The 13,556-nt window shown below is 35.0% G+C and overlaps 1 protein-coding gene across 1 annotated transcript in view; it reads right to left on the bottom strand.

The window, feature by feature from the left end:
• MCC (MCC, WNT signaling pathway regulator) overlaps window positions 1-13,556 on the bottom strand; it is a 242,274-nt gene that overhangs the window by 46,060 nt on the left and 182,658 nt on the right. The window contains exons 11-12 of the mRNA XM_027839267.1: window positions 13,446-13,546; window positions 10,312-10,495 (exon numbers count right to left, since the gene is read on the bottom strand). Coding sequence (XP_027695068.1) covers window positions 10,312-10,495; window positions 13,446-13,546 — 285 coding nt within the window. The remainder of the gene's footprint in view (window positions 1-10,311; window positions 10,496-13,445; window positions 13,547-13,556) is intronic.

Genomic DNA, 13,556 nt, shown 5'->3' with positions numbered 1-13,556 from the left:
GATCATCAAGGTGAGAGTAGAGGTCAGGCCATACAGGTCCTGCCAGCACAAACCTAGCCCCAGCAAACCAGGAGCAGGCCTTGGGAGCCATTGAATGAGCGGGGGCAGCAGCAACAGCAGCAGTGGTTGCTTCTGAGCTCTAAGCCCACAGATGGTAAGGGGATAGGACAACTGGTCAGAAGGAGATTACATGGTCTCTTTGGTGGCACCGTGGACAGGACTCTGTTGCATTGCCCATACTCAGATCCGGGTCTCACTCCTCTTCCAGGACAAGGAGAAGCAGTAACACATCAGAGATTAAAGCCATAGGGGAGCTGGAACCCTGGTTACATTTTAATAGTGGAAAAGAGTGCTTGTGGTAGCTCACAGACCAGAGCACAGGCCAGGATAGTAGTAAACACACCTCTTCTTAGATTACACCACCTTGAAAGAATGGAAAATTTACAGGTCCCTAAAAGAATCTTTGAAAACAGCTGCAGAAAAGCCCTGAAGCTTGGAATGAAACCACGGGACAAAAGCACCTTGGAACCTGAGCCTCATTTTAGCAAATAGTTAAAAGTCAAAAAATAGGCCAGAAAAATGAGCAAACAACAGGAAACATTCTGACTACAGAAAGATATTAAGGTGACAAGGAAGATCAAAACGCACTCAGAAGAAGACAAAGGCAAAACTCCTACATCAGAAGCCTTCAAGAAAAATATGAATTGGTCTCAGGCCAGGGAAGAGCTCAAAAAGGATTTTAAAAATCAAGTAAGAGAGGTAGAGGAAAAACTGGGAAGAGAAATGAGAGTGATGCAAGAAAATCATGAAAAAAGAGTCAACAGCTTAGTAAAGGAGGCACAAAAAATATTGAAGAAAATAACACCTTAAAAAACAGACCAGGCCAAATGGTAAAAGAGGCACAAAAATCCAATTAGGAGAAGAATGTCTTGAAAAACAGAATTGGTCAAATGGAAAAGGAAATACAAAAGCTCACTGAAGAAAATAATTCCTTAAAAATTAGAAACAAGAAGCTAATGACTTTATGAAACATCAAGAAACAATAAAACAAAACCAAAAGAAAGAAAAAAAAATAGAAGAACATGTGAAATATCTCATTGGAAAAACAACCAACCTGGAATATAAATTCAGGAAAGATAATTTTAAAATTATTGGACTTCCAGAAAGCCATGATCAGAAAAAGAGCCTAGACATAATCTTTCAAGAAATTATCAAGGAAAACTGCCCTGATACTCTAGAACCAGAGTAAAATAGAAATTGAAAGAATCCAATGATCACCTCCTGACAGAGATTCCAAAATGAAAACTCCCAGGAATACTACAACCAAATTCCAGAGTTTCCAGGTCAAGGAGAAAGCAAGCAGCCAGATAGAAACAATTCAACTACTGTGGAGCCACAGAGTAAGACAAGATTTAGCAACTTCTATATTAAAGGATCAAGAGACTTGGAATATGGTATTCCAGATGGCAAAAGAGCTAGGATTACCATCAAGAATCACCTACTCAGCAAAAGCGAGTATAATTTTGCAGGGGAAAAAAATGGACATTTAAAGAAATAGAGGACTTTCAAACATTCCTGACATAAAGACTAGAGCTCAGTAAAAATGTGACTTTCAAATACAAGACTCAAGAGAAGCATAAAAAGGTAAAGGGGAAAGAGAAATCAGAAGGGACTTAATAATGTTAAGCATGGGAAGATGAGATTTGTAACTCATAAGAACTTTCTCACTATTAGCGCAGTTAGAAGGCATATATACATAGACAGAGGACATAGGTGTGAGATGAATATGATAGGATGATATCTAAAAAAAATTAAGGGATAAAAAAAGAGGAATGCACTGGGAGAAAGGGAAAGGGGAGGTAGAAGGAGGTAAATTATCTCACATACAAGAGGCAAAAAAGAGCTTGTAAAGTGGAGGGGAAGATGGGGGAGGTGATGGGGAACACCTGAACCTTACTCTCATCAGAACTGGCTCAAAGAGGGAATAATATACACACCCAATTGGGCATAGAAATCTTCAGGACGGAAAGGGGAAAAAAGAAGAAGGTGGAGTTTTCCTAGAAGGGAAGGCAGACTAGGGGAGGTGGTACTCAAAAGCAAAACACTTGAGGAATAACAGGGTGAAAGGAGAGAGAGAAGAGAATAAACAGGAGGGAAATAGGATGGAGGGAAATACAGGTAGCAATCTTAACTATGAAAAAAATTTTGAAGCAAATTTCTCTGACAAAGGCCACATCTTTGAAATATATAGAGAAATGAGTCAAATTTATAGATATAAGAGCCATTCCCCAATTGACAAATGATCAAAATATACTTTTTTCAGTTTTCAGATGAAGTAATCAAAGCTATCTGTAGCTATATGAAAACATGTTCTAAATCACTATTGATTGGAGAAATTAAAATTAAAACAATTTTGAGGTGCTACCTCATAGCTATTAGATTGGTTAATAGGACAAAAAAAGGAAAAGGACAAATGTTAGGGGGAGGATTCTGGAAAAATGAGACACTAATGCACTGTTGGTGGAGTTGTGAACTGATTCAACCATTATGTAGAACAATTTGGAACTATGCCCAAAGGCCTATAAAACCATACATATCCTTTGACCTAGGAATACCACCACTAGGTCTGTATCCCAAAAGAGATTTAAAAAAAAAAAGGAAAAACACGTACAAAAATATTTATAGTAATTCTTTTTTGGTGGCAAAGAATTGGAAATTGAGGAAATGTCCATCAACTGGAGGATGGCTGAACAAGTTGTGGTATATGATTGTGATGGAATACTATTGAGCTATAAGAAATGATGAGATAGATGCTCTCAGAAAAACCTGGAAAGACTTACATGAACTCATGTAAAGTGAAATGAGTAGAACAGAAGAACACTGTACACAGTAACAACAATGTTATATGATGATCAATTGTGAATGACTTAGCTATTCTCAGCAATAGAATGATCCAAGACACTTTGAGGGACTCATGATGAAACATGCTAACCATCCCCAGAGGAAAAAACTGATGGGGTCTGAATACAGATTGAAGTATACCTTTTTTACTTTTTTTTCTTGAGTTTTTATTTTGGTCTATGTTTTCTTTTATAACATGACTAACATGGAAATGTTTTGCATGACTACACATGTATAACCTATATCAAACTGCTTGCCTTCTCAATTAGAGAAGGGCAGAAGGAGGGAGAGAATTTGGAAATCAGTTTTTAAAACAAATGTTGAAAACTGTTTGTACATGTAATTGGGGAAAAATAAGATAATAAAGAAAAAAAAGAAAAGCAAGCATTATTTGTAATGAGGATAAACTAGAAGCTTTTCCAATTAGATCAGGGTGAAGCAAGGATGTCCATTATCATCATTATTGTTCAACATTATACTAAAAATGCTAGCTATAGCAAGAAAACAAGGAAAAGAAATGGAATGAATAAGAATAGGTAATGAAAAAACAAAACTATTGCTCTTTGCAGACAACATGATAAGAACTTAGAGAACATTAGAAAATTACCCAAAAATCTAGTCAAAATAATTAACTTTAACAAAGCTGTAGGATGTATGATAAAGCCACATAAATCACCAGCATTTCGAGATATTGCCAACAAAATCTAGCAGGAAGGGATAGAGAAATTCCATTTAAAATAGCTGCCCACAAAATACTCGAGAGTCTACCTGCTAAGACTAATATAGCAACTATATGAACAAAATTACAAAACACTTTTCAAACAGATAAAAACAGATCTAAAAAACTGCAGAAATATTCATTGCTTATGGGTAGGCTGAACCACTATAATAAAAATGACAATTCTACTTAATTTCCTAGTTCAGCGCCATACCAATCAAACTACCAAAGAATTATTTTATAGGGCTAGAAAAAATAATAAAATTCGTCTGGAAGAACATAAGGTCCGGAATATCAAGGGAATCAATGAAAAAAAAAATGAAAGAATGTGGCCAACAGTACCAGATTTCAAATTACATTACAAAGCAGTAATCATAAAAAGTCTAATACTTGATAAGAAATAGAGTGGTTGATCAGCAAAATAGATTAGGTGCACAATATACAGAAGTAAATAAACATAGTCATTTAGTGTTTGATAAACCCAAAGATCTAAACTTTAGGGGCAAGAACTCACTATTCAGCAAAAACTGGTGGGAAAACTGGAAAGCACTTTAGCAGAAACTAGGCACATACTGACATCTCACACCATAAACCAAGATAAGGTCAAAATGAATACATAATTTAGACATAAAGTGTGATACCATAATTAAATTAGGCAAGCATGGAAGATTTTACCTATCATATTTATGGACAACAGAAGAAATTATGACCAAGCAAGAGACAGAAAGGATTATGAGAAGTAAAACAGATAATATTGATTACATGAAATTAAAAAAGCTTTGCACAAACAAAATCAATGCAGTCAAAATTAGAAGGAAAGCAAAAAACTGGGGAAAAATTTTTTTACAGCAAGTTTCTCTGATAAAGGCTTCCAAATTTGTAAAAATGAGAGCCATTTCCCAACTGATAAATGACCAAGGATATGAACAGTTTTCAGAAGAAAAAATCAAAACTATCAATAGTCACTTGAAAAAATGTTCTTAAATCACTAATAATTACAGAAATGCAAATGAAAACAACTCTGAGGTACCATCTCACACCTATCAGATTGGCTAACATGACAGAAAAGGAAAATGACAAATGCTGCAGGGGATGTGGAAGAAGAGGGATACTAATGCACTGTTGGTGGAGTTGCTAACTGGTCCAACTATTTTGGGAAACAATTTGAAACTATGCCCAAAGGAATATAAAACTGTTCTTGTACTCTTTGATCCAGCAATACCAGTATTATGTCTCTATCCCAAAGAGATCAAAGAAAAAGGAAAAGGACCTATATGTGCAGAAATATTTATAGTAACTCTTTGTGGTGGCAAAGAATTGGAAATTGAGGAGATGTCACTCAATTAGGAATGGCTGAACAAGTTGTGGCATATGATTGAGATGGAATACTTCTGTGTTAAAAGAAATGATGATGGAGATGGTTAAAAAAAAAAACCTTGATAAACTTACAGGAACTGATGCAAAATGTAGTAAGAACAAGATCCAAAGTGAAGTATACAGTAACAGCAACACTGTAATGACGATCAACTGTGAAAGACTTAGCTACTCTGATCAATACAATGATCCAAAACAATTTCAAAGGACTTAGAATGAAAAATACTATCTACCTCCAGAGAGGGGACTGGTGTACACCTGAGTGCAGACTGAAGCACATTTCTTATTTCACTGTCTTTAACTTTTCTTCCTTTTGCTGTTGTTGCATCATGGCTAATAGGGAAACACGTTTTGCATGACTTCACATGTATAATGGGTGTCATACTGGTTTAATTCTCAATAGGTAGGGAGAGGGACTAGAGGAAGTCAGAGAATTAGGAACTCAAAATTTAAAAAATTAATGTTAAGAAATGAAAAAGAAAAAGAAAAGAAGAGAGTGATAGGAGAGGAAGTGAAGGCACTGCATATGGAGTTTGTATGATCTTGTTTCTGTTTTTCCCTCTTCTGAAAATGGGAATGAAGAATTTTTCATACTCTAAAAATCAGCAGATTTTCCATGCTACCTTTCTTAATGCACAAATGTCAAAGTTGAACCTTCTGCCAATGCACTCTTGCAGCTGGGGGAGAATTTTTTTTTTTTTTGGAAGACAGTATCATGGGTCTGAGCTTCTGTGGAAAAGTACCAACAAAACATGGAAGGTAGGCTCAGTTTCATTACATAACATTTGTCCAAAACCTAGCAGCAAGAGGATACCAGTTTTCTCTTTTTGTCAGCATCATAGTTTGCTGAAGGTCCACAAACTGTTTTGATCATGCATTCCTACAGAAAGAAGAAATAGATGTGGAGTTTGTGAAACAGATCATAAGTCTGGCATGAAGGAATAATATATTAATGATGGGGACCTATGGATATGTTAGCTGGAGTCTTTCTCTACCAAAACAGAGTACCTAATAAATTCTTGACAGTGATAATTTCATACCTTAAAAAGTTCAGGAACCAACGAAGTGAAAATCTATTTTGGATCTTATTCTTATTAATAGGAAGGAACAAGTTGTTGGAGTAGAAACAGTGGAAACTCTGGGGAGAATTGACCATTTGCTCCAAGACACTGTGATGAAGGAGAGGAAATTCTGGTCTAGTCTGATGCACACTTCATATTTTGAGAAAGCACATTTCAAAAGATTCAGAGGGAATAAAGGGATAAAAACTCACAGACTAAAATTATATAGGTAAAGTCATAGGATTATAGAAGTTAAGGATGCATAGAGAATAAGATCTAATAGACTGAATGGGAGTAAAGAAGATTTTATATAATTCTCAGTTATATATAGCACCTTTACACAATCTCTGGGGCATGGAGTTCTCATCAAAAAAAAAATAGAAAAGCAGAAATACTAAACTCATAATTTACAGATCAAAATGCAGTAAAGTTGCATTCAATAGAAAGTTCTTAAAGAAAGAATTAAACAGCAACTGGAGACTAAATAATTTAATCCTAAAGAATGGGTAGGTCAAAGGACAAATTATATTGAGACAACATACCAAAACTTATAGAATGCAGCCAAAGTAGTTGTGAGGGACAGATGTTATATCTCTCTAAACACTTTCATCAATAAACATGAGAAAGAAAAAAAAAATCAATGAATTAATCATGCAATTAAAAAAAAAACTTGAACAACAGCAATTCACATAAATCCAACTAAGTAACAATGTAGAAATTATTGAAATTAAAGAGCAATTAAATTAAAAGCAGAAAGGCTACTGTTTTGATAAAACTAAAAGCTAGTTAAAATGATATACATAAGGTAATCTGATTTTTAAAAGTATGGAAAATCAAATTGTTCATATAAAAATGAAAAAGGAGAAATCAGAGCAATTAATGAGGAAAAAGGGAACCTTTTGTCCAAATTTATATGTTAACAGCCCTGATAACTTGCAAAAATAAAAAATAGATTAACAAAAAAGGAATTAGACTATTTAAACAGCATGATGCTAGGAAAAGAATGAGTGAACCATAAGTGATCTTCCAAAGGAAAAAAAACCTTCAGGATCAGATAAATTCACAAGATCAAATTCAATCAAACAATTAATTCCAATACTTCATAAACTGTTTGCAACAATAAGAAAAGAAATCACACTTCCATTTCTTTCCATGATGCAAATATGGCCTTGATACCTAAAAAATGGAGAGATTGTAGGCCAATATCCCTAATGAACACAGATGAAAAATTTTTAAATGTTTTATTGTTGTAATCTCCCTGACAATGTTTTATTGGCAGGAAGTTTAAAACAACATATTAGAAAGATTATATACCAGACTGAGTTTATACCAGGGATTCAGGGTTCATTCAACATAAGGAAGATTATACCTTCACTAATGCAAATAATTTTTAAATTCAATTAAATTAATAGAAATTAAAAATATTCTGATAAACTCCAATAATCATTTCTATTAAAAACTCTATTATAAATTATAGAAGTAATTGCACCTTTCCTTAATAGAATAAATAATACTTATCAAAAGCCAAGAGCAAACATAGGTAATGGAAAAAAGTTAGTGACCTTTCCCATAATATCAGAGGTAAAGCAAGGATACCCATTATCATTAATATTATTTAACATTGTTCTAGAAATGCAAACTATAAGCAATACAAAGAAATTGAAACAAACATAGGCAAAGGAAAAATAAAATTATTTCTCTTTACAGATATGATGATGTAGAGAACCCTAGAGAATCAAATAAAAATTAATTGAAATAATTAAATAAAGTTGTAGGATACAAGATAAATCCACATAATTTATCAACATTCCTATGTATGACCAACAAACCCTGAAAAGATGAGCTAGAAAAAGAAATTCCTTCAAAAATAACTACAAAAGTTATACAATTCTTGGGAGTCCATCTACCAAAATTTACCAAAGGCCTATATGAATCAAATTATAAAACACTCATTGCAGAAATAGAGGCCCAAATGGTTTAAGAAACATTATTTTCATTGAGTTGACCCAAATCAATGAAAATTACAATACTACCTAAATTAATGTATTTATTCAGTGCTAAAGCAATCAGACTCACAAAATTTTGTAGAATTAGAAAAATAATAATGAAATTTATATAAAGAACAAAATTCAAGACTCTAAAGAGTAAGGATTTTTTAAAATGGGAAGGAAGGGGATCTATTAGTATCAGATTTTAAACTAGATTACAAAGCAATAGGCAGTAAAAATGATTTTGTACTGGGGGAGGGAGAGAAGGAAGGAAGGAAAAAGGAGAAGAACGGAGAGGTACAGAGAGAATAAATGGAATAAAATAAGTGGAATAAAAAAGCACTTCCAGAACACAGTACAATAAAAAAGAGGACTGCATATGAATCTGCAAAAGATCCCAATTATGAGGGGAAAGGCTCACTATTTGACAAAAACTCCTATAAACATTAGACAGCCCTTTGGGAGAAACTAGGTTTAGAATAAAAATTAAGCTTCAACTATTCCACCATTTCTAGCCCCTATTTCAAGACTCCTAACAACTCTAGACAAGTCATATAAAATTTCATTTTAGTAATTTTCTTCTCTTGGTGGTAGGCAAGTCACTTTGCCACTCTGGGCTTCAGTCTTCTCATCTGTAAGATAAGAGGACTGGAATAGAAAATATCAAAGATCCCTTCTAATTCCAATAGTCTAGTGATCTATGAGTTAGGCTGTCAGGATCAACAAACAAACGACAATAATTACCATAATTACGAAAGCATTTGGGGATTTTTTTTTTGTTCTTGCCACATAGCATTAAAATTGTTTAAGTTTAATCAATCTTCAGAGATCATTCTCCCTGAGAGCTACTACAGGTCACTTAGTGTAGAGAACATTTTGTGTTATTCTGAACCCTTCACAAATATATTTAGAGAAGAATTTTTTTTTTTAAGATAACATATAAACTTAAGGTTTATATGTATACCTTGAGAAAGGTTAAATTTGCATATACCACTAGGATTTTTAGAGATTTTTTATCTCCTTTTTCATCTTTATCTCCTTTCCAAACAGATGGTGATAAAACTTTTTCTCCTCACATACCTCTAAATTTACTTCTGGGTGTTAGATCTAAGACTGTTGAGAAGGGTAACTTTACTGAACCACTTAAGTAAAAGATTTATAGCACAAAGTGAATGCCAATCTTAACTGTCCCAATCAATGCTCCAAGTAGATAAGTTGTCACCGGGGATGCATATACCTATGCCAAACTAATATACAAACTGTAGATATAACACATCTGGACGTACCATTAGGAAAAACACTTGCTTTCCGTATTGAAGCCAAAGTCTAAGTAACATTTCAGTCTGTACATGAGAGGAAGTCAACTGCTAGAATAAGTTGAAATAAGGAGGAGACATGGCTGTGGGCAACTGGCCAAGTGAATTGGAGTGGGGCAGGATTCTGCCTTTCTCTGGAGTTTGAGGCAGGCAGCAAGATGCAGTACCCCATATGGCTAAAGCTATGAGTAACACATCTTGAAACCCTTACAGTGAGATACTTTCTAGCACTAACACAAATAGAACTTCCTACCCTGCAATATAAATTCAATCTATATTCTATAAGGCTCTAGGTACTTGATCTGCACATGAAAAAAGATAGGATAATTTAGAAAATATTTCCTGCATATAAAAAGTAGTACTATCCTCTGATGATGATAAAAACAGCAAATACATCATTCTTTAGTGTTTATTCAAATGTATATTTGAACCTTTTAATGGTTCAGGTATAAAGAAGAGACTTTTGAAGTTATTTTACTGTTTAGGAAAATGAGACCCAGAGAGGTTAAGTGATTTGCTTAGTGTCACACAAGAAATAAGCATCAAAAGTGGGACTTGAATTTAGGGCCTCTGACTAATTCCAGTATTCTTCTGCTGTACTACGATTTCATATCTCTGAGCCTCAGTTTCTTCATCTGTAAAAGGAAGGTTTGATTACATGAATCTCTAAAGAAATCTCTTACAGCTCTAATTTTAATGATTCTTCTTTGAATGGAGTATGGCCAAGATTCAAATAAAAATTAGGTCAGGCAAACCTGGTAATGGCTGAAAACATGCTCATACCTGTGCCTGTGTGCACATGCGCGCGCACACACACACACACACACACACACACACACACACATATCCCCTGCATGTCAGTCTGAATGAAGAAGTGGACTAAGACATCAATAGTTTAATGAAGGCTGAAAGAAAAGGCAGACAGGACAAGAGAGGAGATGTGTTCTGGTTACCTGGTATGGCTATTAGAAGAAAGGCTCTCCCAAGGCTGCACACTGCAGCCAGGGACAGTGAATGCTCCCCCACAGCTCCCATCCAGCTTCATCAGCAGGGCTTTGGCGGCATTCTCAGCTGTCTTCCGGCAATCATGAGCATGCTTGAGCATCTGGGTAACATTTTCATCTCTTGTCTGGTCCCCTAAGTTGTAAAGTAATCAGTGGAATAATTGACATAGCATAAGCCTGGGGAGGAACATAGGCAAGCAAGATTCAATTATTCAATGGATGAGAAGCAGGGTGCTGTAGGGAAAAAGGCATTAGACTAAATGTCAGCACACCTGCGTTCCCATTCTGGCTCTCTCACTGTATAATCTTGTTCTCTGGTCTTGTAATCTTCTTTCTTGACCACAGTGTCCTCATCTATGCAATGAAATCCCTTTCACTTCTAACATCCACTTATTCAGGAATTATCCAATTTAGGTTCAGGTTATCACATTTTTTCATAGCACAATGGTTCTTCTTTAGGAGGGCAGTCAAGGGAAACAAACGGCAGAATAATGCAACTTTATTACTAGTTCACTTCCCTGCTAAAAGATTTATTAGGGAAAGGGGAAGGAACTAATAGCTAAAATGAAAACACTGAATTATCTCTAGATTTCCTTTACCTGTGCTATTGCATTTCTATTATTAGTTTAGCTGATCTATAGTTAACCAAATGAGGTCATATATGTAAAGAGCTTTGCAAACATTAAAGCATTTTGTTTGCAAACATATAAAACATTGCATATATAAAGCTACCACTGAAGCATGAAATTTAAAAAAAGAACCTGTGCAGTCTATGAGAAACAAAAAATTACACTGGTCAACCATTATTCAGAACACTGACATCTCCTTCTCACTGGCACAAATAAGAGGCAACATGATGTAATATGGACAGTGAACTGGGCCTGAGAGTCTAGAAGAGCTGGACTCAAGCACCCTTTCTGAAACATTCTGGTTGTGAGACCACTGGAATAAACTTGTGGTGCCTCAGGAAACTGCTATTGTTGTTGAGTCATTTTTCCGTTGTGTCTGACTCTTCATAACCTCATTTGGGGTTTTCTTGGCAAAGATACTGGAGCAGTTTGCCATTTCTTCCTCTACCTCATTTTATATATGGGGCAAACTGTGTTAAGTAACTTGCCCAAGGTCAAATAGCTAGTCTGAGGTTGACTTTAAACTCATGAAGATTAGTCTTCCTGATTCCAAGCCCAGTACTCTATCCATTGCACCACCTAGCTGCCCTCAGAAAACTGTCCAAGGCTTTAAACTGCAGAAGAGTGGTCAATATGCACTGGAAACTGGAGTTTCTTCACTAGAAGTTGCACATGTCAACAAAAACACAGATCTATATGAGAAAAAAAAGTTGGCACAAAGTAACACTTTCAGTGTCACTATTATATTTTCCTTGCATATAGAGAATTAAGAGAGGTAAAGAAAAAATAATTGAATTTGATGCTATTCAAAATTAAATTGACCCACTAAGGCTTCTAAGTTGTATTGGGAGCTGGTAAATATCAGGTAAAAAAGTTGTAGATAGTAAGTTCCCTAATTTTTTTGGCTTTTGTCCATCTGAAAACTAACCTTTCCAAAGATATCTTTTTGTCTCACAAATCACATATTAAAAAAAAAAATCCTAATTCATTCCTCCTTCTTCCACTAACATTCTATTCTAATACCCCACAGTGGTATAGAGTTAAGTATGGGTACTCAAAGGCTATGCCAGTAGAGTACAGGAGCTGGCAGGACATAACAAGATCAAAAGGCTTCAGATATGAGTCTAGTGATGGACTGGGGACTAAGCTTAGAGAGTTCAGAAAGGCTCAGTGGCTCAGCTTGGCTCACCAATAAATGATTTTTCCCCCTGCCAAAGACACTCATGAAGACTTTTAAAGGAGAGAGGGCTGCAATCTAGGTTGGTTGGAAATAGTGGAAATACTGATGAAATCATGTATCCTTTAAGTATTAGAATTCCTTAAGTTCAGCTATAAAGAAATGGTATAACTAAGAAGGTTATCTTATAAATACATGCCTGCTACCTAGAACTAGGTAAATTTGAACTATTTTATTATTGATTTTAAACATTTACTTAAATGATCCCAACTACTACACAAGTAGCTATGTTGTGCTCATGTTTTGGGCTACAAGCTCACAAAAGAATGTTCTTGAAATTTAAGATAAAGAGTTCTCTCTAATATAAACTAAAATTAAGCCAAATTATTTTTTTCCCTTTTAACTGATCATATTTGTTAATAGGTATGTTTTTGAAAATCTTGACTGCTGGCCAAGACCATTTTTGGATCAGTTTCATATGAGAAATAAAGTTTTAAAGATCAACTAAAAGATGCTGAAAAAATGAGGTTTCTAATGGAATTGTTGGCACTGTCTCTGTTTTGGAGCTTGGAAAGGTAATCGTCTTAATTTTTGAAAAAAAGTGGGTAAAGAAGTTGAGAAGAGCCTGATGGAATTAAAGTGCTTGTACAGAGTACTATACGATAAAGGGAGATTAGGAACATTTGGGGGAGTGGGAGGGGGGGAATGAGGAAAGTCATACATAAACATACACACGCTTCTACATATTTTTAAAGGGGAAGACATTGAAAGTTTTAAAATTTTCTCATGGAACTTCTATTCACATTTCAAAGGAACCAGGGTTTTATAGAACAGCAATTGGGAAAGGGTGACTTGAAAATGAAGAACAAAAAAAAAAATCTATTCACACTAAAACTATAAAGCCTTAATTATGGGAAAGAAAACTTGGAAAAAATTCAATCAACAGAGGAATGAGTCTCTTGAAACCAATGTCACACAGTGAAGGGAGAGTGGGTCCCTGCTTTGAAAGAAGAAAGTTGAATCATTTCTATTGCCGCACCAGTCTTAATGTCTAGCAATTCTATTAGCCCATGAAAATACATTTACAGGGAAGGAATGTTTGTTTTAACTTGTCTGTAATTCTGTGTTTCAATTGCAATTCTTATTCCATTCAAAATAAACAATTTACTCAAAAGGGAGGAAAAAAGAAAACACACTCTAACAGAGTGTTGGGGAACACATACAGTTAATGAAGCACAGAGTAGGACTTGAAAGAAATACATTCACGTGGTCCTTACCAACAGATCCCACACCTGCCGCTCGGAACTGTCCAAGGATAAGAGACTGTTCACTTTCTGCTAGTGCCAACAGGAGTTCATAGGCTTCTATGCATTGCTCACTGTAAAACA

The sequence above is a fragment of the Vombatus ursinus genome, unplaced genomic scaffold (genome assembly GCF_900497805.2).
Source record: "Vombatus ursinus unplaced genomic scaffold, bare-nosed wombat genome assembly UNPS02014832.1, whole genome shotgun sequence".
Lineage (NCBI taxonomy): Eukaryota > Metazoa > Chordata > Mammalia > Diprotodontia > Vombatidae > Vombatus > Vombatus ursinus.
This window is presented reverse-complemented; position numbering and strand designations above follow the sequence as displayed.